At 47.7% G+C, this 22,195-nt stretch overlaps 1 protein-coding gene across 4 annotated transcripts in view; it reads right to left on the bottom strand.

Annotated features, from left to right (window-relative positions):
- The window catches only part of MLXIP (MLX interacting protein), a 1,607,115-nt gene that overhangs the window by 843,758 nt on the left and 741,162 nt on the right, over window positions 1-22,195 (bottom strand). For all 4 annotated transcript variants that reach the window (XR_013602573.1, XM_078667550.1, XM_078667551.1 and 1 more), the window contains one exon: window positions 16,041-16,130. Coding sequence is in view for 3 of the 4 variants with exons in the window: in XM_078667550.1 (XP_078523676.1) it covers window positions 16,041-16,130 (90 nt within the window). In the remaining variant the exon portion in view is untranslated. The remainder of the gene's footprint in view (window positions 1-16,040; window positions 16,131-22,195) is intronic.

The raw sequence follows: 22,195 nt of genomic DNA, 5'->3' as shown, positions 1-22,195 counted from the left end.
ACTCCAGATCATGTATAATGAATCCAAGGATAGGGGCCGACTCCCCCAGTCTATGTGCGAAGCCATAATGATCCCTCTGCTGAAGCCACGGAGGGAGAGCACCGACCCGGCGTCTTACCGTCCACTGTCCATGCTAACGACAGATTATAAGATTCTGAGTACAGTGTTGGCTTCCAGGTTACTGACACACATGCAAGACCTAGTCCATAGTGACCAATCTGGGTTCATACCTACCCGTAACACGACGCATAACATCAGACGGCTACTCAGACTTATGGGCGACCCACCCCCGGAGGCGAAGACCCCCCTCGTCTTGGCCGTAGACATAAAGAAGGCCTTTGATAGCTTGGAGTGGGAGTACCTCTACAGAGTGATGCAAAGTTTCGGTCTGGGCGAGGACTACATAAACTGGACCAAAGTATTGTACTCCTCAGCGAGAGCAAGAGTAAGGGTCGGGACTCTGGTGTCACACCAATTCGAGGTAAGGCGGGGTACCAGACAGAGGTGCGCACTCTCTCCCTTGTTGTTCGCACTCGCGGTCGAACCTCTTGCGGTGATGGCTAGGAGAGGAGACTATTATGGGGGGCTGCAGTTCAGAGGGACCCAGCACTTTATAACGTTATATGCAGATGACATTCTCCTGTTTTTGGAGGATGCGGAGGGAGCAGCGGACGGTGCGGAACAACTACTGGCGCGCTTCGGCGACTTGTCTGGCCTAAGAGTTAACTGGTCTAAGACCTGTCTTTTCCCCCTACGGAAGGAGGAAGTGCGGCCCCCGACTCGTCCGCAGCTACGATGGGAACCTAGCTGCCTGACCTGTCTGGGAGTGCAGATTTACCACGAGAACGAGAATATGTTAGATGGTAACGTTGGACGCTGTATCCGCGCTCTGCAGGGCAGCATGTCCTTTTGGGCCACACTACCCCTGTCGGTAGCTGGTCGTATATCTCTTCTGAAAATGATAGCCCTACCGCGACTATTATACTATTTCAGGACCCTTCCCGTTTGGGTGCCTGGAGCGGTCTTCCGGAAACTGAAGTCGATGATTATCTCCTTTTTATGGGGAAAGGGAAGGCGCAGAATTGCGTTAGCTACGCTGACCCGCCCAAAAGACGAGGGGGGCCTAGCAGTCCCGGATTTCGAGCTTTACTATCTGGCTGCCCAATTACAGACCTTCACGCAAGAAATTGCGAGGGTCTACCGCGGACCGGAACAGGAGAGAAACAACGGTACCCCTCGTCATGTACTGGCTTACATCACCCTGCAGCAAAGGTTAGTGCTCAGTGACCTGTCCCAAGAGGAACGCACATTGCGATTATGCTGGAACTGTTTGCAAAAACGGGCAGGGATCCGGCACCCATATGCGCCCGAACTCCCGCTGGGCATGGTGACGGCACTCCCACACGGCGGAGACTGGACGGGACTATGGGTATGGGAGGAAGCAGGGTTACAGATGATAGGAGATCTATACGACGACGGGGTCATGGCCCCATACCAGACTCTGCAAGAGCGCTATGATCTCCCGAGGGGGGATTACTTGCTGCACGCGGCGGTGGTGAGAGCCATTCAAAAGCATTGGGGAGAAGGACTGATAGAGCCGACGACATCACTGACATGTCAATATGCCATGATGTCGGCAGGTACTTTTAAAGCAGTGACGTGCCTCTACTCGAGAATGCTGGGAGAGACCCTGCAGCCTTTAGCAGCACTGCAGGCCAAGTGGGAAACAGATCTGCAGATGGAGATCCCTGACACCACATGGTCCCAACTAGTGCGGAGGGCTCGAAGGAGCACTAGGAACGCGCGTTTCCAACTGATTCACTTCTATATACTGCACAGGGCGTACCTCACCCCGAACAAAATCGCGAAATACTTTGGAGTTGAAGACGCGGCGTGCCCTAGATGCAATGAGACAGGTGCGGACCTGATGCATATGCTGAGGGACTGCCCTCACCTACGAGAATATTGGAGGGAGATAGGCAACACACTAAACGACGTGACGGACAGGGACCAGGAGTACGATAAAGCGGTCAGTATACTGCACTGGTTCCCACATACGCCCAGAAATAAAATATCTAGCAAATTCATGGACATGGGCCTCCTCTTGGCTAAGAGGGAACTGACCAGGGGATGGAAAGCAAAGACGGGGCCGACTCACCGGAGATGGCTGAACGAATTTCTAAAATGGGCAGCGGGTGAGAGCACGATCAGATACCAACTGGCCCGCCGCGGATCGGATGAGCGAGCCCAGGAGGCGGCGATGGCTTGGGAGATGTTGGTGCAGGCATTACGAGATAGCTCAGTGGAAGAGGAGGAGGAGGAGGAATCAGAGGAACCTGAGGTCTGCACTGGACTCACCCCAGGGCCGTTACCCTTACCAAGCACACACACCAAATAAATAACAGGAAGCTTCTGTCCATCATTCCATAGACATGCAGTTCTGCGCAAGGCGTAGGCGGTGACACTTGGGGAGGGAGGAGAGGGGGAGGGCGTTCCCAAACTTGAACTAACTGAACCTAGATGCCACAGCTTAGCGACCTAAGGGGGTTGGGGAAGTTCAGTTGACAACAAAAAAAAGCAGATGGTAGCTCAACTCATGTCATGATCTTAACGGTAAAACGATGTACTGAGGCACCTTGCATGTTGATGACGTCGCCCGACCTCCGGGATGTGGGCTGAATGGCTGTGTAAAATGCATGTGAGCGAAGATACGAGGGTGCCGATCCCGTACAAACTGGTCCCATACTGAATACTGTAATGAGCGTTTGGTTTCTGCAATAAAAACCGTTTTGAAAAAAAAAATCAATTGTTGAGTTTCAGAGAGAGACTGTAATACAAACTTTTCTAAGAAGTTTATTAACTTTTGCTGGTCTATGCTATGTTGATGACTGTAAATATTGTTATAATGAGTGAGCATTATCTTCCCTATCTCAGCCGAGTCTAGTGTATTAATATGTGTCACTGGGCACCTTAGACCTCTGATTAAGTTTGCGGCCGCTTGCTCTCTAACCTGCCAAACCATTGACATTAAAAGGAATTATTTTCAGAGTCATACTAGACATTCGCAGTCAATTGCACATTTGCATAATTTCCATCCAAATCTCTCTATTTGCATTCTACCAAATTTCAAAAAACCTATTGTCCACAAAATAGCTAAACAAAACAGCACCAAGGACTTCGTTTTTCCATTGTTTTTTCCGCCCCCACCACCCGTGACACCTACCCCACCAACCCCCAACCTGTTGCCCTACTTCCCTCCCCCACGATAGCCACAGAGCCCTACCCCCTAACATTGAGGTGTCCTGTTGTTACACCCCTTAGACCCGGAATAACCCCTGCAACCCCCCCCCCCCTCAACTCCACTCCCATCCAGAATTTACAAAACACCTTTTATACTTGTTGGCATGATTGAAAATAAAATAAATAACAAAGATTTCTACCGCTTCTGACCATGTGTTATTTCCTTAGGCAAATCCTGTGCTTCATCTACATTAGATAGGATATAAAATTTGCCTTTAACCAACACTTTTAACTTAGATTGCTGCGCAATCATAGCTTGGGCGCCCTTGCCTTTAAACAAGTGAAGAATTTTCACGATCTCCTTCCTTCTTCGAGCGGCAGCCGCGGACATGCAGAAAAATTCGACATTTAATTGTCTCGTTCACAGCGAATTGTCTTTGCTGGATAGCTTTAGAGAGAATAGTTTCTTTTATTCGGACGTCTGAAAAATGTAACAAAATTGTACAGGGGAGCGTGGAGTTAGGGAAAGGTTGAACAGGTACCCAATGTGCTCTAGTAATTGTTAAATCCCCTTCATATTCTGGGATCACTTTCTGTTTTAAGAAGGAAGTAACCCACTGCACCGTGTTGGACCCCTCAAATCCTTCCGGAACCCCGACTATGCGGAGATTAGATCTTCTATTATAATTTTCCAGATCATCCAGTTTTGTTTCCAGTGTCCGTGTGGTCTTGAAAATTACTTTGACATCATTTTTGGTCTCAGTCATCTGATCCTCTAAATTTGAAATTCGGCTATTAGCTTCTTGAAGACGGAGTGGGAAGGTGGAGACTAAGTCCTCGATCTTCCCCAAACATTGATGAATTGAAGCTAATTCTGCTTTTTTAAATCTTTTCATCTCCCGCACTTCATCCAGAATTAAATTCAGCATATCCTTTAATGACATCTGGGTTTCACCCATAATCTCGGTATTCGTATCTAAAATGGGGCTAAATGGGTCAGTCAGGTACGCTGATCGGATGTCTACAGAGGGTGAGAGTGGCGCACTCATTATTGCATGGTCGTAATTAGAGACAATAGTGCTCCCAGAAATCAGTTGGGTACCATCTTGCGACACTGCTGCTTTCGCCAATTCATCCCCTCTTTGCGCTGAAAATACCGGTATTTTATTTCCTTGAGATGAGATCGTAGCAGGTATTAGGGTAGTGTTAGCCACCACATTAAGCGCATGGTCCAGGTTCCCTGAAAATACAGTGACTGTCCGTATTTCTGATTGAGCAGGGCTGCTGACGAAATGTATACTTGTTTTTTTCTCAAACAGAAGAAATTGCTTAGGGGCCTTCGGCACCCCTGGCGTCTTAGCCGTTTTAACTTCATTCTGGCCATCTTGAGCAACTTGGGCTAATTGGAGAGACTCAGAGCCAGTATTCAACTTCTCAGTCTCAGATTGCCCCAAATCTTCTCCTGGACTAGTCTGAGTAGGCAATTCAGTGAGAGACCCTTCCAACTCCTCTGAACTTTCAATGGAGACTTCTTCTATACATTCGCCTTTATCCGCTAACTTAGCAGCATTCTCTGCTTCCTTAGCTTGCTGTCGACGGGCCTTCGCCTTATTACGTGCATTGAGAAGTTTGCCCTATTTGTAGAGCGGGGAGACTTTAAAAGGCAGTAAATTTATTTTTCCAGAGAAGATCAGTCCAGCGGCAGTTTATTGTGGCTTTTTTTGACTTTCGCCAAGGGCTATTTTAACTGCTGGAAGCACCTTAGCCCCGTAGCACTACAAACAATAGGGGAGACAGGGCATTCTGGGTATTGTAGTCTTGGCCTCCGATAGAAGAAAATGCAGCACAGACTTGCGGAGACCGGCACTTCGAAAGTTTCACAATGCCTGACAATAGCCAACGAGAGCCCCTAGCTTAGTAGTAAAAAAAAGATAAATCTAAAGTTTTTCAAATTCAAAGGGCTTTAAGCCGCAGTCGCAGTCCCGCTGTCTTAAACAACCCGCTGCCCATGCCAGGAGCCTGCCTGCTAGATGCGTTTATTGTCGTATAGGTGGAAGGACTCACCCACCACTGCTGCAAGAGCCAAACGATGTTGTAACGATGTTGTAACGATGTAGAGAAAAGCTACAGTCCTTTCGGCAGAGAGGTTGCAACGGGGCTCAGATCCTGCAGGCTAAACTGGACCGGTCCGGGGGTCTGGAAAAGGTTGTATCCCAGCTCACTGCGCTTTTAATGTCTCGAACCGTTTCAAGACGAGACTGTTTTAACGAGCTCTGAAAATGCTCCAAAGCGCAAAATCAGAAAATAATTCAAGAGCTCCAGAAACGCCAACTAGCCGCTGCCGCCATCAGCAACGTGGGAGGGAGGAGGGGCGAGGAGGTGCAAGGATTCCCAGGTGCTACGCGGAAGCGTGGAGCTCCGTCATAGCCGTCACCCTGAGCTGATTGCTATTGGTGGTTGTATAGAATCCAACATATGCTCCATTTTATAATGGTGTTTTATATCCAGGAACCAATGAGTTAAACTACAAGGATTCACTGTCTGTAAAATACGTGTCAGTTTATACTCCTTCAATGCGTTTGGCAAAGATTTTTTTTAAATGGCTAAGCATGACTCCTCCGGTACCGACCATAAGTCCTCCCTTCCTATCGCACGGAATGAGTCCCTAATAAAGCACAGCCACGGGATACTACCAGCCCCCAGAGTAGACACTACAGCCTTTAATTCCTCCCTATAGTGTCCTAGCTCTGGCGTACTCCACAGCCGTCGCCAATAGAGCAGTGGCCGTGAAGCAATTAAGTCCACAATGGGAAGGATACCCAGGTCCATCCTCAATGGTATTAAGGGAGTACTTTTAGGCAAGCACAAGATTTGTCTTGAAAAGTTGTTTTCTGTTACAGTAAGGATGTTAGCTGAGCTGTGTCCCCACAGTTCGGCCCCATACATAGTTGCCCCCTAGCTTGGACCTTATAAATTTCTAGATGCAGGCTTATAACCTTTAGGGCACATCTCTTATAAACTTTTAAAATCCCCCCAATGGCCTGAATTAGCTTTAGATTAGCTTTATTAATTTGAGGTCCCCACCCCATTTTGTCGTTTAGTGTGAGACCCAAATAATCAAAAATGGGGACCCGTTCCAGAGGTCTATCATCCATTCTTGGATGCAGGCAATTTGTGGAATCAACATGGAAGACCATATATTTTGTTTTCTTAATATTTACTACTAAATTCGTCTTTTTTACAGAACAGGCTAAATTCCTCTAACGCACGCTGCATTCCCATTGATGATTTCGAGAGGATCAGGGTGTCATCCGCAAACATTAGAGCAGGAAATTTCCGTTTAGCTAGTTGTGGAGAGTCAATGTCCTTAACGGCAAGAAGGTCTCCAATTAACCTGTTAAGAAAGAGAGAGAAAAAGGGTCGGCACAAGCACACAACTCTGCCTCACCCCCTTTCCAACGGGAAAAGGAGTCGTTAGTTTCCCATTCTTGCCGAACCATACCCTAGCAAATGTTCCCTCGTGGAGGCGTTTAAACTGGTAACAAAGGTATGTTGGTACTCCCATATCCAACACACTGATCATGATCAACCATAACAAACACAGATTTGAGATCCACGAATGTGAGGTACAGACTACCACCCTCCAGAACTATATGCTTCCAATAGATCAATTGAAGCCTAAACAACTGGTCTATAGTAGATGTTTTGCATCTGAAGCCTGCTTGTAAGGGAGTTAGAATATTAAGGTCTTCCATCCATTCCTGAAGTCTTCCCAGTAACACTCTAGCAAAGATATTTTGTGTAACGTCAATAAGGTTAATTGGCCTATAATTTGCTGGTTCTATGGGGGACCCTTTTTTATAGATAGGGATCTCTGCTCCAGCCCACGTGGGAGGGGGGGTGACATGCCATAAAGAATAGCATTAAATAAGGTCTGAAGCTATGGGGCCCAAACTACCTGTTCATTTCTGTACAGGTCCCCGGGGATTCTATCCAACCCTGGAGCTTTATTTGGTAATACCTTGGCATGGGCAACTAAAACCTCAGCCAAGGTGCAAGGCAGTATATCGGAGAATCGAAGGTTTGGCAGCAAACCGACGTCCCACTCTCACTAGATCCATTATATGGGCTTGAATATAAATCTTTAAAATAGACACGCCATGCTTCTTCACCATTATTAGGCTCGATGGTGGACCTGCCCTCAATTTTTCCAGTGTGGACTAAATTCCAAAAGCCTCTTATGTCTTTATGGTCCAAAGTGTTCTTGGTGGCCTGCCATCTTTCCATTTCCCATTCAGATTTCGCTGCTAAAAGAATTTTTTTTAAAAACACCCTTGCTTCCCTTATTCGCATGCTATCCCCCCTTAAGGCTTAGCAACAGGGCACTATTTGTATCCCTACATGCCCTTTTGTACCACGGATTTTTTCCTCTGCAATGGTTACCCTTATTAGGCTTACTGCTATATAAAAAAATCCACTAGGCTTGCAACCAAGCCAAGGGGGATTTATCCTAAGTCTTTATCAGGTTCTAGATTGGCAAGACTTGCCTTTTCTAACAGGGAATAATGCAAGTATACATATCCAACATTACTTCTGGGGATTGGGTTATTGAACCCCAGCTAATTCTTCTCCCTCCTTCAACCACTGTTAAATTGTCTAGTAGGGGGTTATCCAGGCCTTGCCCTACTTCTACTAAGTGACTATTTAGGATTACGACCAACGGATTATGGTCGCTTTCTTCACGGGGATGGACAAAAAACTTCACAACCTTGTACCAGATTTCAACATTTATTAAAATATAATCAATTATTGTTGCCCGGCCAATTCTATCAAAGGTGAAGTGCCCAGGATTGTCATCAGGCAACGGACCATTACATGCCCTCAACGAATAAGTGAGGGTAAGAGAGGTTAGTTGCAAGACTAGTGGGGTCCACCCCCTCATCGGATAGGCGTTGGACGCAGGAATTGACCAGGTTGAATCCTCATCACTGGTAATGGATGTTGGCAAACCGTTAAGGGGTTCAAAGCGACAATTAAAATCCCCGCCAATTAAAAAATAAGCTATCCCAGACAATGTAGTAAGAAAAGCAGCCAGACAATCTAGCGTCTGGGATGCCTGCCCGTACTTTACTGGGCGCGAGTAGACATTGATAATGGCCAACTTTGGAAGGTTTCTATGGGTGAGAAGTATGCATAGAATATCAGGTGAATGGGTTTCTATTCTCTTCGCCGTACAACCCAAATGTACAACCCCCATTGAAGGTCTACCCCTTGGACCCTTCACTACCGCTTCACAATACGCTACAAAGCCTACTCTATATAGTGATCTTAGTGCCCAAGTTTCTTGGAATAGGGAAATCTCGTGGGAGTCTATGAAATCACCCCAATCGGGGAGATCAAATCTGGTCATTAGGCCCGCAATATTCCACGACAGAATCCTAGGGCCATATGGTCTCACTTCCAGCTCTCTCTCGGGGGTCACCTCCAATTCTCCCCTATTTATAACTTCTAGGTCCTCATGATTACCATCGACGGTCCCTAATGTTTGGAGGTTTAATAACACCTCACTAGTTATAAAAGTATTATTCTCGGATACATCAGAGGATTTCCCTGCCTCCTCACGATCACTAACTTTAGTTGTTTTTCTAGGCTCCTGATTCACCAACTCATTACTTAGCACTGCCTGTTGGTTTATTGCCACAGCTCCCACACCCAAAGTAACATTACACAACTGTTTAGCCTTATAGGGTGGACAGGGGTCAATTGGGGTCAGTCAATCCACCAGGTCTAGCACACTAAATCTGTTGCTGGGGGGGATACAAGGTGCAAAACAAATACCATTTTTCCCTCCTCTGTTGTAAGCATTACCTAGCTGGGCTCGCCCTTCCCAGTTCTTTCCTGGATATCCAAATTTCTCTATTGAGGGTGGGGGAGGATAGAAGTAGCTTAAATCATGAGTCTGAATACTGGTTCTCGTCCTTTGAGAAGACGACTCACAAATATGTTGAACCACCTGTCTATCTCTAAAATTAATCACCCAATGTGTCTTTAACTCTGCGACCCACCCAACTTACTCTACGGGCAATCAAGATTTCGCTATGGACGTTCGGTGGGAGGGGTTTGTTGTTATTTAGCCAATGAATAGATGTTTTATTTTTTTGACTGTTTTTATTGTTTTCATTCAATAAACAGGCACTAATGACAGTATACAGAGAAGCATATAGTGTAAGTAGGTTATATACATCTGAATACATTGTCGTTATGAAGTCAATAGCAATCCGTATATTCTGCAGTGTCCCCTTCAGTAGTTCTGTCCCCACTAATCCCGCCCTCCCCCCCCTCACTCCTCATCTGAGCTATCGCCCTCAGACTCTGGTATCGGGTCACAGATGTCTCCACAATAAGTATTCCAGGCTGCCCTGATTTTAGTCCATTTTCGGGGGCTCTTTCGATTAGCATACACTGTCCGTTCTGAAACCATGATCAGATCCATGTCTCTGCACCAGGTCGCTAGTGACGGTATTTCCGCAGCCCCCCATTTCTGCGCAATATTCCGTTTTGCTATCATGAGTCCCAACGTGACCCAAATTTGTCCGTGGCGTGTGAGGTCATTGGGCTCCCATATGTTGAGCAGGCATCTACGCGGTTCAGGTAAAAGCGACACCCCTATCGTTTGTGAGATTGTACGCAGCACCTTTCGCCAGTAGTCCATTATTGCTGCACATTCCCATATTGTGTGTAGAAAAGATCCCTCCTCCCCGCACCCTCTGAGACAGTAGGGATGCTGTGCCCTTTGTATTTTATGGAGTGTCGTCCTTGTGTTGTATACTCGGTGTAGGATCTTAAGTTGTACTAACCTAAGCCTCGCAGAGATTCCCACCTCCTTAGGCGATGCCAGGGCTTCCTGCCATTCTGAGTCGTCTATGTTTCCCACCTCCGTCACCCATTTTCCCCTGAGCGTGACCGTCGGGTCTGGCAGGTTATTGATTAGCTTTCTATATGTGAAGGACGTGGCTCGTTTTTGCATGTGTTCAGTGAGCAGACGGTCCTCAACGGGGATGATTCTGGGATGTCAGTATCTTGTGGTATCACCGAAAGCAACGCATGTCGTATTTGCGTATATCTGTAAGTCTCGGTCGGGCCTAAGTCATATTGTAGCTGCAGTTGTGTGAACGGTATTACATCCCCTTGTCCCATAAGTCGCCTACCGTGGAGATGCCTATGTTGTCCCACTGGTCAAATCCCTTGCTTTTTCTCAACTGTCCTAGTTTTTTGGTATCCCAGAGTGGTGTTTGCTTAGTGATAACCCCTCTCCATCCCAGCCGAGTCTGCGCTGTGTGCCATAATGTGACTGTATGTTTAGTAGGGCCCTCTAGTTTCATTGCCTGTTGTACAGGACCGCAAGCATATTATTTGCGCCCAGTTGGGCTCTATCTGCCCTATATGCTGGATCATCCTGAGGCGCATGGATCCACTGATTAATGACCTTAAGGTGTGCCTCCCAATTTAACAGCTGTAGATCAGGGAGTGCTATTCCGCCGTCATACCAACTTTTATATAGTTTTGCCTGTGCGATACGTGCAGGGCTATGGCCCCAGAGAAGTGCGGACACCTGTGCAGCCACTTGTTTAAAATAACGGGGTGAGACAGGGAACGGCGTATTATCTAGGGCATAAAGGAACCGGGGTAGGGCCATCATCTTGTACAACGCCGCTTTTCCAAGTAATGTGAGGGGTAGGGATGCCCAATGTATCACTTCATTTCGCAGCCTCTCTAGAGAGGGCGCCAAATTCCTGGAGAAAAATTCTGTTGGGTCCTTTGTAATGTGTATACCCAAGTATTTAAAAGAGCCACTTGTCAATATTAGTGGGCAGTCAGGAGGGAGGCGTGGTGCCAGCCCCTGTAATATATATATGACCGCGTTAGACCAATTTATCGTATACCCTGATCTCTTCCCGAAATTATCGCATATGCTAAGGAGTTCTGGTATAGAGCATTCCGGGTCCGTTAAATACACCAACATGTCGTCTGCATAGAGTTAGAGACGATCTTCCCAACCTTCCCTCCACTGAATTCCCTTCAGCAATGGGGTCTCTCTAACAAGTATTGCCAGAGGCTCTAGGACCAGTGCGAACAGGAGTGGCGACAGGGGGGCAGCCCTGACGCGTCCCCCTCGCCAACTGTACGACGCCTGATGTGTGTCCGTTAGCTGTAACACAAGCCATGGGTTTTGTGTAAAGGAGCCGTATCCACGCACGGAATATAGGGCCAAACCCCAGACGTGGAAGGAGCACAAAGAGGTATCTCCAATCTACCAAGTCGAAGGCCATCTTCGCGTCTAATGACAGTATCACTGCCGGCTCCGAAAGTGACGGAGCCTTCGCCAATGCGTGTAGGCGCCGGAGATTGAGGGCTGTGTTCCTAGCAGGCATAAAGCCAGATTGGTCTGGGTGTATTAAGCGAGGTAAGTGAGTCAACAATCTATTGGCCAACAGTTTAGCTAAAATCTTTGCCTCTGCGTTTAGCAGAGATATAGGGCGGTAGGAGGTACATTCAGGAGGGGGCTTACCAGGTTTTGGGATTGCGACTATCGTTGCCATCCGTTGATCTAGCGGCAGTGCGCCCCTCTCTAAGCTTTTGTTGTACATTGCCAGCAAAGGCGGGCTCACTGCTTCTGCCATTTGTTTATACCATTCAATAGGTATCCCGTTGGGTCCCAGCGCTTTGCCTGACTGTATTGAGCTAATTGCTAGATGTAATTCTTCGGTCGTAAATTGTGCTTCCAATTCTTGGGATGCCTCCTGTTTAAGTGTTGATATCTTTATATTCCCTAAAAATTCCCCTATTTCTTCCTCCGTTGTCCTTGATGTTGGTGCGTAGACTTCCCGGAAGTGGTCTGCCAGTGTATTCACTATGTCCTCTGGGTCTGTCGTGAGAAGCCCTTCCGTAGTCCGGATATGTCGTATTCCCCTAGTACTAGTCTCTCTCCTGTCCAACCATGCCAGCAGTTTACCTGCGTTGTCTCCTACGTCATATATTTTGTGCCTCGTCGCTGCCAAGCTGGCTTCCGTCTTTTCCTGCAGGTGGGATCTGTGCTGTTGTTGTCAGAGGTGCAGGGTATGTGCTGTATCCAGTGTGGGGTCTGTTGAGTGTGCTGTGTCTGCTGTCTGTAGCGCTATTTCTAGCTCTGAGAGTTCCCTCTGTTTTTCTTTTTTATGTCTTGTGATAGAAGCTATGGCTTGTCCTCTGAGGATGGTCTTATATGATTCCCACACAATTGAGGGCGAACTCACCGAGGCTACATTTTCTGCAAAGAAATGCTTTGTGGTCACCCGTAAACCTTTTTTATTTGGGGAACCTGTAGGTACCTGGGATATATAGGGTATATTCTTCGGCGTGATTTCTGTTGGTAGGAGAAATTCATCACCAGCGGAGAGCGATCAAAGATGCCCCTCGGTTTGATATCCACCTCTGTCACGTTTTGTAGGGTAGCGTTTGACATCAAAAAGTAGTCTATCCTGGACAGACTATTATGTACGGCTGAGTGATACGTGTATTGATGTGTCGTGGGGTGTGTATGTCTCCAAACATCTATTAGGCCCATTGCCTCTGTATAACCCTGGAAGCAAGAGGTGCCAAGCTGTGCGGATCGGGACGGGAATTTGTCCAGTGCGGCGTTCATTGTAGCATTGAAGTCTCCTCCAATGATAAGGTCACCCTCCGGCAGGGCAAGGAGGAAGTCACTTAGTGCCGGGAGTCCCACCGCGTGCAACGCCGGGGGATGTATACTGATACCACATTAAGGAGTCTGCCCTCCCACTGACCCTGTAGTGCTGCAAACCTCCCCTGGTCATCTGTCTTAGTCTGGAGTACTATGAAGGGAGAGTTTTTCTTCACCAGGATTCCCGTCCCTCTGGAACCAGAGGACAATTCGGAATGTACTGTCATTTTATATCCCCATCTGTCCAGTGCCTTGCATGCCGTCCCTACCAGGTGCGTCTCCTGCAGTAGTGCTAATGTGAGGCCTTGGCGTTTCAGTGCTTGCAGTACTAGACCCCTCTTTATCTTATCGCCCAGTCCACGGACGTTCCATGTGACTAATTTCAGAGATGTTACCAGGGTTTCTTGGGCTGTAATTTGGGTTCTGTCAGGGTGTGACCCCCTTGTCATGGTCGTGGTGTGTGAATATCTGGGATTACTGCCTAACCAACATACGTAAGGAACTGTGTATTCTACGGGTCTCTGTTCTACCGTCAGTGTCACTATAAACTGAAAAAAAAAATAAACAACTTCTCAACGTTCCCCCCCCTTGACCCACCCCCCCCACCCTGCCTCCCTGCTTAATGGACCCAGAACTGCCCGCCACCCCAACTCAGCAGAGTGCTTATTCCCAAACCCAACCATAGTACTTGCTCGACAGGGGTAGAGAGTCCAAGGGAAGCTTCAGTCCTCATTCCTCTCCATGGCCTGCTTCAGTCCAGTGTCCAATTAGTGACACGACCGTGGGTATGTTGTAAGGGAGTATCCTCCCGGGTCCGATTCGGATAGCAGAGTTATTCTTGAGTGGCTTTTTCTGCTTGCGACCTTGGCGAGACATTTGGGTCCGGACGTCGCGTTTCTTGGCTGCTTGTGTCTTTCTCTTCATCACGCCGTTGATGGTTTTTGTGCCCACGACGTTGCTTTTCCACTCTCCGCCACCCTTCCAGCCAGTCATAGGCCGCCTCTGGCGTCTCAAAGAACCAAATCTTGTCCTCTGCCACCACCCTGAGTCTTGCGGGGAAGATCATGGATTACGGCAATTCCTGCGCTCGCAGAGCTTTCTTTACCTCCATAAAACTTCGCCGACGCCGGGAGACTGCCACTGTGTAATCCGGGAAGAAGGCGATTGTCGAATTGTGGATTCTAATTGGTGGGGAGATCCTCGCTGTTTGTAGGATTGCGTCTCCATCCCGAAAGTTAAATATTCTGGCGAGCACTGGCCTGGGGGGGGGCTACTGGTTTGGGCCTTCCGCCTGGGACCCTGTGGGCTCTTTCTACCGAGAAGAAACTGGATAGGCCCTTTGGTTGCAGTCTTGTTTTCACCAGTTCCTCAACGTATATGTCCATAGCTTGAGTCCCTTCACTCTCCGGAATGCCAAGAATGCGGACATTGTTCCGGCGCGAGCGTCCTTCCTGGTCATCCAGCTTCTCCGCTAGTTGTTTGTTTTCGGCCTCCAGTCGGGATAGGGCTGTTTGTAGCTCCATTGTGTCCGTCACTAAAGATTTTGTGACGATCTCCACCTCCTTGACTCTGTCCGCCATTTTCTGGAAGTCAGCTCGGAGTAAATTGACATCCGTAGCGATCGACCCTATTGTGGTCTGTACACTCGAGAGGGCCGCCATAATGTCCTCCAGCGTTACTTTTTTGGCCCCATCTCCATCTGATCCTTTGCCCGATGAGGCGCGCCCCTCAGGGAGTGGCGGAAATCCCTTGTCGTAGATTTATTTTTTAGTTCGGTATAGGGTTCTACACTAAGTTTTTTAATTCAGGCACCCCGGTCGGTAAGGCAACATATGGTGCAGAGTCAGGGAGTACATCAATACATGGCAGGATACGCATAGGTTCACTAATATTAGAGTTTGCCTTCAATCCTCCACGTGATATTTGGGCCAGACCCCTCCCAGGGATTGTTGCTCTGCTCTCTCACCCTGGGGACAGCCTATTCTTCGCTCTACCACTGCACCACTATAGGTGGTAGATCCGGCTACATCACCCCCACAAAATGGAACATCCACTGTATCAGAGATAATTGGAGTGGGCAATGGGGAATTAGATGCTACAGAATCCTGGATTACGTTTGTCATCACTTCCTTAGCCTGGGCATTCCTCCCCAAACTACTCTTTATACAGTCAAAATTAATTACAGTCAACTGTTCAAATTTTAGCAATTTCATGTGCTAAAACTGACCTTGCTCTAATTATAAACTGGTCTAATGTCCTGGTAACACTCCCGCCCATCGCAGCTTTCTTCCCCTTCCCTTCACGTGCAGACATCACAGACTAGGTATGGCGCTATAATGTGGCTCCAAATTTCGCACCCCTCATCAACAATTAGCAAAAACAGTTAAACCACATGGCTGACCTTATGAAGCTAGAAGATGTTAGAGGGGGGCCCAGCCCAGCCCGGCCTCGGGCTTTGCCCGGCGCATGCCCGCGCGCGTCCCGCCCAGCTAAATACAGCTAAATATATAAGTAGACGCCCACCGGTTGGAGAGTGAACACAGGTGCGGGCGATGGTAGAGGCTCCTGGGACTTGGAGTCCCTCTACTTGCGGCGTCCTCTCGCTACTCTCGCTCCTCCAGCAGTACCAACACGCAGCGGCTCGATATCTAAATTAGCTGCGTGATTGTCCCTCCGCCTAATGGCGATTACCCTGTAATCCGCCCACCTTGGCCTAATTTTTATGTACTTTTTGGGGGCAATCGCTAGCCTCATAAACTGGTTGTTCTGCCCTTACACCATTCCAGACCCTTTTCAAAATCATCAAACGAGGGTTGTGTGTGTCTGCCTTCCAATATACCTTTTAGCCACCGTAAGACCCCAACCACAACAATGTTTTACTGTAACAGTCTTCTGTAACATCAGCAGTGATGTATAATATATAGTCAGTTTTGGGTTCTGTGGTAAGGGCCACCTCAATCAATACATAGCTCAAAAAGGAGAGGATCCCATTCCAATAATCATGGATCTTTTGACAACCCCAAATGGTATGCATAAAATCACCCTCCTGCGTAGAATAGTTCTAAATTAATTTTCTTACCCTGAAATGGTTCAAATGTATCCATCAGGTCCAAATTTGGCTGGAGAGGAATAAGTCCTGGTTGAATCATGTCTGCATTTCCAGCATGTGCTATGAAAAAACAACGGAGAAAAACTTAATTACCCTGAATTGCACACATATACTAAAGCTAAACAATTTTAGAAATGTACAACTGATATGCTAAAAGAATTACTTTATTCAAGTTTCTTTCATGCTTCATTTTGGGCACTCGAGTTTCAAGAAATTTGCAAAACAAAATTATCCCTTTGTTAATGGCGACTTCTGTTGCTGGTCATTTCTTAGCGTTATACGCCAGAAGTGTTTATTAACGTTACCTCGTGGATTTGCTCATTGAAACTATTTTTTTACTCGCTCAATGCTCGAGTAATTAAACTTTGGATTTCTATGTGCACCTTGGGTGCACCAAAAGGGCATTTGTGCTTTTCATTTTCACATCTTAATTCAAAGGATCAATGGAATTTTATGCGCACAAAAAGTACATAAAGGTGTGTGCGTCAGTGGATGGAAAGGCAGAGTTTTTTGGAGGGTGGTTATGTAACAATACATGGAATACCCACAAACTCAACCCAAATCTCTAGTCTGAATAAAACTTGTCGATTCATTACTTAAAATGGGTTGGACCAGATGTGTTTCCATTGAAGGAATAAGTAGGGAATATACCAAATATCAAAATGTCATATTAAATGTGTATATGCACATTTTCACCTGGCTTATTCATGCACATTTTTGAAAATTTGCCTAAATAAGTTTCAGTTAAAGGGTATACTCCTGGAAAAATTCAATGTTTGAAGATATTAAGAGTACTCCCGAGAATGTTTGTAAATTTACTGAAAAGTTGGCAATCTACTCTAAACATAGGAATAATCTTACAAAAATAGATTGCTAACATTTTCTCGCAAGGCTCTTTTAAAGTGTGCCCTTATTTAAAAGGTTTATTTAAATCAATTCAAAACACAGACTTTCCAACCCTTCCAATCACTTTTAGGTCATCTAGTTTACAAATCATACTGAAATGTACTTCTTGATGATAATGATGTTTGTCCAGTTTTTAAATAATTTGTTCATAATTTTATACCAGCTATGAATCTGTTCTAATTCAACAATGTATGCAAATAAGACAACAGCTTCGAGGGACTCTATAAGCACGCAGGCTGCTGATCTTTCTTAGTTTTTTAATTCCCGTCGTTTCTCTGTTCTACAGAAACAGCTGAACGAAAAGGGAGCAAAGAAACAAAGACAGATCTTTATTGTGTTTTTGTTTATTTGGTGTAACTCCGACATACGGGGGCGCTAGAGGGCGCCAAGCAAGATGGCCGCACTTGCGTGAGGCTCTTGCAGTTTGGGCAGGAATCTTGTTATAATCCTCGCCATCCTGGCACCTGGACACACCAAGCACGGCCACATAAGCAGTGGAGGCAGACAACGAGCTACAAAAACGGAAAATCTGCATACCTGAAACTGATTACTGTGCAGTGGCAGGCCCCCGCGGCCGCGCTCTTGACAATGGCGACGGGCCAGATCATCTGAAAAGTGGGTGACGGAGCGAGAGCAGGCGGCGGAGATCATTCGCCGGCTGCGGGGGGCCTGTCGGAGGAACCGGACCCTGGGAGGACGCTGCGGCGTGGCGGCCAACCTCCAGTGTACGAGGGCTAAACCTGTGTGCATCTGTCCTGCTGCGCCGCGTTCCCGCGGGCCGCTGTATGAAGCTGCGGCCACGGGGGTTGGACGGAGAGGCGACGCAAGCTGTGCACGGAGGGAAACACTGCCTGGGGACCTGGGTAAGAGCGCTGGCAAGGCAACTCCGCCGCTGATCGCCGGGTGGTAGAGGGGCGGGAGCTCTTCTAACCGGACGTCCATCGAATCGAAAATGGACTCCATGTCGGCCAGAATGGACGGATTGACTCACAGGGTAGAAAAGCACGATGACAGCCTGACCGAGGCAGAAAGGCGCATATCGGACTTGGAGGACTCGTCCAACGCCACAAACACCCGCACACTCGAAATGGACAGAGTGTTGAAGGTAATAGCAGCCAAAAATGAGGAGCTGGAATCGCGTTCAAGGCGGAGCAACCTTCGTCTCTTGGGAATACCGAATCCACGGCTACTGGTAGAATGGAGACATATGTGGAACACTTGCTCATAGCACTGTTCGGTAGGGAGGCAGTCTCAACGGTCTTCGTGGTCAAAAGGGCGCATCGCTCGCTGGTGAGCCACCCCCACCCCCCGGGGCTCCTTCGCGTCCCATAATAGCTAAAATGTTAAACTACCGCGATAGAGACACAGTCCTCCGACTATCCAGAGATAGCGGCAAAGATAACAGAAGAAGACAGTGATTCTATCAGGGTACCAGCCTCCCCTTCAATTTCCCCTCCGGTGGGTGCGAAAATATCCAGTTTTCTCCAACATTGGGAGAGCTTAACCCCTTCCATGCTCATGACGGAATGGTTCCGTCATGAGCATCGGTGCTCCTGTGCGGATGACGTAACCATTCCGTCATGAGGCCGGGGGCACGAAATCCCTCTGCTGCAGACAGCAGAGGGATTTCCTTTTCACCCCTCTGACCTTGGGAGCTGGGGAAGAGCTTCCCCAGCTCCCGAGGCCCCCTCCCTGGTTTCTGTTCAATGACGATCAGTGCGCACGTCGCGCTGTCGTCATTGAACACAAACCGAAACTAAAATGAGCCTTTAGGCTCATTTCAGTTTCACTTTCTACATGCTCAGTGGGCTATCTCAGCCCCCTGAGCACGTAGAAAGACGGGAGAGGTATCATTGGAAAGGGGAGAATCTCCCCTTTCCAATGGTACCCCTCCCGAGTGGACCCCAGGAGGGCGATCCCCAAGCAGGGATCCAACCACTAGACACCAGGGAGGGGGGAGCGGCCCCTTGGGCAAGGGCCTTCACTCCCCCCATAAATAAATTTATAGTATTTAGTCTTTCTGCCCCCCCTGGGGGGGGCAGATGGGGCAATAGCCCCCCAATCTGGGGGGGGAGAAAGCCCACTATACACCAGGGATTACTTTTGGTGGCACTTTTTTAGGGTGGGGGCAAATGGGAGCAGTAGCCCACTATGCACCAGAGATTTTATTTTGGCCCTTTTTTTAGGGTGGGGGCTGCCCGAAACTGGCATGCCAATGCCCCCACCCCCCCACCACCATTACAGACCGTCTGCCCCCCCCCCGGGGGCAGAAAGCCCACTATGCACCAGGGATTTTTTTGTGTGCACTTGTTTTTTAGGGTGGGGGCTGCCCGAAACGGGAACGCCAATGCCCCCACCCCGCCACCATTACAGACACCCCATCCTGAATTCCTCTGGGTGTCTAGTTTTCAAAAATGTATAGGTTTGCTAGGTTTCCCTAGGTGCCGGCAGAGCTAGGGTTCAAAAACAAAAGGTAGTCTCTTTCCTCAAAAAGGGCACGATTTCACTGCGAAATTGAGGTGCGACCACGTTGCGTTTTGCGCTGTTTCCTGTCGCAGGCACTAGGCAGACCCAGGCAAGTGAGGTAGCATTTTTTTCGGGAGACCCGGGGGAACGCTGGGTGGCTGGAAATTTGTTGATCCACGCAGATTCCAGAACTTTCCAACACAGAAATGTGAGGAAAATGTGTTTTTTTGTCAATTTCTTAGCTTTGAAAAGGATTCTGGGTAACAGAACCTGGTGGTAGGCAGTCGAGTCACCCCATACTAAATTCCCCTGGGTGTCTAGTTTTCAAAAATGTATAGGTTTGCTAGGTTTCCCTAGGTGCCGGCAGAGCTAGGGTGCAAAAACTACAGCTAGGCACTTTGCCATAAAAGGGTCAATTTGTAACTGCAAAATTGAGGTGTGACCACGTTGCATTTTGCGCCGTTTCCTGTCGCAGGCACAAGGCCGACCCACACAAGTGAGGGAACCATTTTTATCGGGAGACGTAGGGTAATTCAGATTTGTAAATCAACTGTTATTACCAATTGAGTTTTCATGCATTTCTCCCTTCCCAATGAAAGACATTGTGTAAAAAACAAATCTTTTAAAGAAATTACCAATAATTCACATGCTAGTATGAGTATACCCAATTTTGAAAATGTGCAAATCTATACTGTTTCTAAACTCTATAATTTGTACCCAATTCAGAAATACATAGGTGTCTTTCATACAGATTTTTCCATGTATATATTTTCCAAGAAAAAGTGCTCTATACCCAGTAAATAAAAAAATACCATTGCAAGTTGCTGCTCAGTTTTTGGATCTGGGTTCGTCGGGTTCTTGGTGAAAACTACAAGTCCTATATATCCCCACAACCAAGAAGGTCTAACAGATGTAACGGTATATTGCTTTCCAAGAGCTGTCAAAATTACAAAAAGTTATAGGTGAAAACGTTGACAAAAGGCTGTTTTTTTCAAAACAATTTCAATTATCCTCGCGGTTAATGCTAACTTTGGTTTGGCTTTATCAAAACATGTTGTGTTTGGTGTCAAACACTTTGGAATACTACCTCCCCGCCGCCAGTTCTGGAGGCGGTGGTAGCATCCCACCCTTATTGAGGGAGAAGACACGTACACACTTACTTACCTGGTAAATGTTTAAAAGAGCCTCAGCATCACAAAATGATGATGCTGCCACAGACACGAGTCTGACCTCCTGCTGCTGGACGAAACTCCGGCAGGGGAGGCCTGGACAATAGGTTTCCTGTCCAGGGAGGTGCCAGTACCTCCCCAGACAGGCTTTAGTGTACTGGGGCAGGGTGGGTTGCATTCAGTGAATGCTTTTCAGACACTGCCTGGGGCACACAATGTGCTCCATGCATTTCCCAGTTCAAACCAGTTGCTGGGGCAGTCAGCCCCAGCTCTGGCACAAAACTGGACAAAGGGGAAGGGGTGTAACCACCCCCTCCCCAGGTGCTCCCATAGGTGGGACCCTAGAGTTAGTCCAACCCCTAAACTTAGTATAAGTATATAGGAACCCAGTCCCTAGAGCTTTAGATTACCCTGGACGAAACTCTGAAGAAGAAGTCTTGGACCTTCGACATTCCATATCGACTGGAAGACGGAAGAAATCTCCCCTGGGGTCAAGGAGTGACTCCCCTGTTCAAACAGGCCCCAAAGAAGCATCTTGCCGGTCTGCATTTTCAAGGCTCCCGATGGATCCCGAAGTATCTGCTACACAGGACATGGACTTCCAGACATCTCCGAGGCTGACACAAATCCCCAGCGAAGCTGAGACCTGTAGTATCACGAGAGACGTGGGACCGGAATTCCTGGACATCCTGCAATTTTGCAAGTGGACCTACTTCCCGAAGTTTCCCGAAGTTGTGCATTGAGCTATTTGTTGCCCCCGCCCCGAGCACCTTTTGCACAGAAGCTTTGAGGCCTACACTCCACGAGTCTTCCGTGGGCCCGCTTTCTGCATCGTAGCTAGAGGCTCCTTCGCGATCCCTAGTCTGTTGACTGGTGGGTCCCCACGAAGGACAATCCTTTGTTCCAAGGGCTTTCCTGGTTGCTCCAGAAGTGCACTGACTTCCCTCCAAAGGGTGAGTCCCTCAGACCTTGCTGGTCTGCACCAAAGCCAATCTTGTCATCTTGCGTGGGTTGCTGTTGCCAAGGCTTGTTGGGTCCAATCCGGATACCGACGCTGCAGCACTCGACATCCGACATGCGACAGCTCGAATCCAGCTGCTGGTTTGTGTCGTCGATGCCTCCTGGACGGTTGTATGATGGTACCTGAGGAAATATGAAATGTTCATCTTGTATTTAGACTCCATTTTACATTGCCATTACCCAGGCCTAGCTTTTCGAGTTACGCGCTCAGCGCTCAGCACTCCTTGTCCCTGAAAATACATGCAACGCTCGCTATAAAAGCAAACTATTCTTTGTTGGGTCTGCTCAAGAGGATCAATCCTTTACACAAAGGGGATTGTGTAAGATCCCAGCCCGCATTATGGCTCATGTTTATGGTAGGGTTCGTCTGTCCTTGTGCATTGTGGCTCATGTTTGTGGTTGGGCTCGTCTGTCCTTGTGGCGGGTGGTATAAGTCACTAGATACGTTCATGATTAACTATGTTGCAAAAAATGTTGCACGAGTAAAAAAACAGAGCATACGATGATCACGCCACACTCTGGCAAACAAGAAAGTCCCTGTTGATTGGTTCAGATTTGCTTGAG

Source organism: Lissotriton helveticus, chromosome 11 (assembly GCF_964261635.1).
Source record: "Lissotriton helveticus chromosome 11, aLisHel1.1, whole genome shotgun sequence".
In the NCBI taxonomy this organism is placed as follows: Eukaryota; Metazoa; Chordata; class Amphibia; order Caudata; family Salamandridae; genus Lissotriton; species Lissotriton helveticus.
This window is presented reverse-complemented; position numbering and strand designations above follow the sequence as displayed.